The sequence below is a fragment of the Urtica dioica genome, chromosome 12, assembly GCF_054948205.1.
Source record: "Urtica dioica subsp. dioica isolate 48M chromosome 12, U.dioica_male_clone48M_v1_H2, whole genome shotgun sequence".
NCBI lineage: Eukaryota > Viridiplantae > Streptophyta > Magnoliopsida > Rosales > Urticaceae > Urtica > Urtica dioica.
The window spans coordinates 4,006,202-4,011,055 of NC_142767.1; the positions used below are offsets into that span (position 1 = coordinate 4,006,202).

Consider the following 4,854-nt stretch of genomic DNA (forward strand, 5'->3'; position numbering starts at 1 on the left):
GACCCATTTTTTTATTTATAATTTCGATCAATTTTTTTCGATTTTGATCAATATTTTGGCATTTTTAATTGTCAATATATCGCGAGATTTCGTTTATCTCGTCGATATTATCGATTTTTTGGCGATAATATTTCAAACGAAACGAGATATACACTATATAGGATCGTTTCTTCTCCGGTAGTGATATATCGACGATATCAAGATAGATATCGTCGATATTTTGAACTCTGCTTTAAACCACCATTGAAGAACATATTGAAGGTCTGAAAATTAAAACTTAATATACAATTATCGGCGGTAAACAAGAGAAAATGAATGTGAGAAGTTCGAAAAGTGTTCGAAAATCTGGGTATTCGACGTTAATCGAGAACTAGTTCACTTCTCGACCAGTTTGTCATGATTTCCTCGATAAAAAAAAAAATCCGATTGGGTCCAGTGGGCTATCTAACCATATGAAATGTTAGAATTTTGAAATAGCCAACGTTTCGTTAATTTTTTTTAAATAACCACATAAATCTACTTACGCTATAAAAATAACAAAAAATGCAGTGTAAATTTCTAGTAAATATAATTATTTACGAAATATTTCCAACAGTTTTTGGCTATTTACAAAAAATTTACAAAACATTGGCTTAAACGCAAACACTTATGTTTATGTGGCTTATATCACTAAATTTTTGTTTATGATAACTGTATACTTTTATATTTACAGTTACTAGTAAAAGTATCCAAAAACATACTTGCTGCTATTTCATTCCAATTTTTTTTTTTTTAAATAAAAATAAAAACTACTAGTTGAAGACATTTTCCCTTTCCTTTTCATATAGCCTCTACTTTGTGGTTGTAAAAGACTGAAAATGAACCCCCTAAACATTTCATAGTTAACCAAAGACGCACGTTGTTCTTGGTCATGAGAAGTTCACACACAACACACCACTTTCTGCATTATTCATGGACGTTCCAACAGTGTTCATGTCTGAACTCAATTACTATGAAAATCGCAAGAGAACAAGGAAACCGACGCCAACAAAGCATAGGTCTCTATTTTATTAACGTTCTACATATTAATCTCTAGGACATTTCACACTTCTTATACACAGTACAGTACCATCAGCGTGTTATTCAAGCTTGAAATAAACCCCATCACAGAAATGCTGTGACGCTACTAGTAAACAGAAACAAACTTGATTTACTCTATTTTCGTCGACATTGAGTTTCGTCTCTTTACACAGTTGCTGCCTCTGCTGGTTTCTCTGCAAGTTGACTCTTGAGAAACTCCAGCACCGAATCACGCTGCATCGCAACAAATTGGATTCATTTTCAGACCGGAAAAGAACAAAGAAAACTAAAAAACGTGACTGTTATAGCTATGGAGGCCTTACTCGTTGGGCAAGCCCAGCTTCTTCAGGTTTCAACTTCAAATCGACCAATTTGATGGCTTCTTGGAACCCATCGATCGCAACGTCCTCGTTGCCTAAACTTCGGTCCACATCTGCAACTTTCGCAAGTGAAACAGCGAGATCCAGAATCTGTATAATCATTAGAAGCCGTAAGTGTGTTGATGATAAACAGAAGCCAAGGAACTGACAACAGTTCTTGCGAGTAAAATTCTATCTTTCTTCCAAGTGAATAAATCGCTAAACGAGCTTATATATCCCCAAGCAAGTACAATGCAATTAAAGTTGCGAGAGAGTTAAGGGTGTAAATATATTATATCTACAAGCTTGAGGAAGCAAAAAAACTTCTGGGTTCCGCAACAAATCTTATATTGGTGCATCGGCAACAAAAGTGGTCCTAACATATAAACATTGAATAACAATCTAAAAACTCATATAGCTTGGTGTGGTCATGCCCACGGTTGCCCCCACGCGGCCTAGTATTCGATTTATCAAGTAAATTTTCTTGGGTTTTCTCATCCCAAAAATTATGAAGTTCCACAGGATAATAATTAGACTTTAAGTGCAAAACTCCCTGAACTATTATGATTGTGGCATTATGGTCCCTAGCCTTATTTTGGAGCATTTTGGTCCCTAACCTATTGATTTGGTAGCGTTTTAATCTTTTCAAAAAAGAAAAAAAAAATAATAGAATTCAACACCAAAACAACTTAAACCATATTTAGTTTTACCCAAGCCTGGTTTTACCAACCACAATAACTTATTTTTAATTTTTAACTACCATTAATATAAAATAACGCTCTAAAATTAAAATTGTTTTAACTTGTTTTGCTTTTAGGATCAAACATTTAAAGTTTCTTTTATAAAATTAATAAGATATACTAGTTTGTAAATGTGTTTCAAGTTGTTTAAGTGTTTAATTCTATAAATAAATAAATAAAAATTAGCTTTTATTTGAAAAGGACCAAAATCCTATTTAATTAATAGATTAGGGACCTAAATGCCAAAAATGGTACAAACATGAAAGTTGGGAACTATTTAAAAAAAAAATCCTAAAAATAAAAAATAAAATAGCAGCGTAAAATTAACAGCTCATTTCTTTCATCTCATAATGGATATTGTGCAGAACTGCAGATAATGTAATACTAGAACTGTACTACAAAGTCATTTACGCCTAACATGTACCACTACTATCTGTATTCATTAAGCCTGACCGAAAACAGAACCAAAAGCACAATGACATGACAATAATAACCAGGAAGAAGTTGCTGCTAACCTGGGAAGGAACATCTGGATTATCCTTGACAGCATCGCGTCGAACATTTAGAGACCGGAAGTAGTAATTTCTCGCTGCTTGCAAGTCTCCATCATAATATTTAAGGTCTCCAATTTTGTTTAGTGAAACAGAAAGTGTATGCGTCAACTGTAAACAATAGAAAAAAAAAAAAAAAAAAAAAAAAAGAAGAAGATAAATAAGACTAAAAGCATTTTAGGCATAGCAAGGCTACAAGTAATACGGATATCGCGTGGAAAAGATTACCTCTGGGTCCTTTCTTGGCAGTTTTGAAAGAAACTCAACGCTCTCTTCAAAATAAGAGATAGCTGAACCAGAATCACCTGTTGCTCGACTGCGCAGGAATGTTCATCACTCGTATCAGTTTTTAAGATATAATTTCAAACACCTTCCAAGGGAATATATTCAGTCCAAACCCGTGATAGCAATCTCTATGATACATCATCAAATTCCAAATGCCCACAAATATGCCATTAAAGAAGGCAAAGAAAAAACCATAAACATGAAGACAATAGATCTCGGTAACATGTTATAATGAGAGGTACACACCAGCAATCACCAAGCATTCCAAGAACCGCTCCCAGCTGGGAACATAACTCGGAAGTGTTGCCCACTTTCTCTAACTGGTCTCTAATGTCTTCTGCGCAAAGACTCAGCCTCGACTTGGCACTTTCCATATTCTGGGCCCGAAATGCCTACAAGGTAACAGAGAACATGGGATTGCAAAAAATAAAGCATCAAGAAAATTCAAGACAAAAAAAAAGTACTTAATAAATCAAAGATACCAACCCTCATGGCATGATGAACCAAGAAAGCGCCTCTCTCCAAAGACACATCCTCATAAATCACATTCTTGCTTTTCTCAGACACAGCTGGTGCTTCCTGTTTGTCATCAGCGCCATTGTCGACATGGGTTCTCTTAATCCTAGCATGACCTTCGATGAACCGATCCACCATACTCTGAATCTTTTCATCGTCCTCAACCTTCTCTATGTCCGCTCCACACAAAGGACAGTCCTTAAACCGTGATATGCACCCTCTGATCCCAATCCAAAATAAAGCTTCGCATCATCAGAACTCAAACGAAACAAGGTTTTGTACATTCGAAACCATTTCCCAATTCAAAATAAAGCTTCCCATCATCAGCACTCAAACAAAACAAGGTTTTGTAAATTTGCAACCATCATATCTAGTACTCTAACAGCCTTTCTAAATTAGCCCCTTTTCCCTAACTTGTCCAACCTTGAGTCGAAATATAATCCACTTTATGTTTCACTTAAATTTTCAACCAGTACTCGGTGCTATTGCACTCTCTCGGCATTAATTATCAATGACAGTTCGATAGATGTCCAAAAGTAAGCACCAATGAAACATCTAAACATAATTAATATCCAAATCCAATCACTACACCTATACTAACTCCCATCATTTCGCAATTCCATCCGATTTCTACATGCCATTTTCATTCTAAAAGCCAAAGGTTTTCGACAAGAAAGGGAAATCAACGCAACAAACAAACAAAGAGAGGTCAGAGAACTGACTTGCAAAAGGCATGCGAGCAAGGGACACATCTAGCGCACTGAAAGATGAGAGCTTGGCATACCACGCAGCTGAGTGGGCCCAGCTTGAACGTCTGCGAATCGTACCCAAACGGGCATTTCGCCTCCACCACCGCTCTCTGTGGTTCTTGCTCAATTCGTTGTGGCTCTTGTTTATTGCTATTATTATTATTACCCGACGAAGCATTCGAACTCGGCGAGTCAAACCCAAAAGGGCATTTCTTCGGAGAACCCTCGTCGGGTCGTGAAGCTTTGACGAAAGGGCAAACTGGGGTTGTCATCTCCAACCAATCGCTCTCAACGATCTCTTGGTTCCTCTATACCCAAAAAACAAACAGGCGCGCGATTCGATAGACACACACAACACAATTATTCCCGTGCCTTGATTCAGATACTGAAAAACAATTGGCAACCGATGTGATGGATCAGTAACTTGAAGCTGCGGTAAAATTGATTACCTAGGGTTTGGTCGTCGGGGGGATTTCGTCTTTTCGGAATTATTGGCTGCGGATAATTGGATGAATGTGAGTGTCACGAGGGAGTCGTGGATTTGTCGATGACCACTGCTTTCTTTTTCTTTCTTTCGTGACGGCCAAAAATATCT

General features: G+C 36.8%; 1 protein-coding gene across 2 annotated transcripts; it reads right to left on the reverse strand.

Moving 5' to 3' along the window:
* Window positions 1–918: 918 nt before the first annotated feature.
* LOC149378696 (zinc ion binding protein) lies at window positions 919–4,854 on the reverse strand. 2 transcript variants are annotated; one of them, XM_089603474.1, is made up of 8 exons: window positions 4,709–4,854; window positions 4,233–4,567; window positions 3,481–3,730; window positions 3,241–3,386; window positions 2,938–3,025; window positions 2,674–2,820; window positions 1,383–1,529; window positions 919–1,293 (listed from the first exon to the last, which is right to left on the reverse strand). In XM_089603474.1, exons 2-8 carry the CDS (start codon window positions 4,529–4,531, stop codon window positions 1,225–1,227), a joined length of 1,146 nt encoding a protein of 381 aa, XP_089459600.1. In that variant the 5' UTR covers window positions 4,532–4,567; window positions 4,709–4,854; the 3' UTR covers window positions 919–1,224. The 2 variants fall into 2 exon arrangements, with proteins under 2 accessions (XP_089459600.1, XP_089459599.1); XM_089603473.1 differs by having other exon boundaries at window positions 4,233–4,644; window positions 4,709–4,852.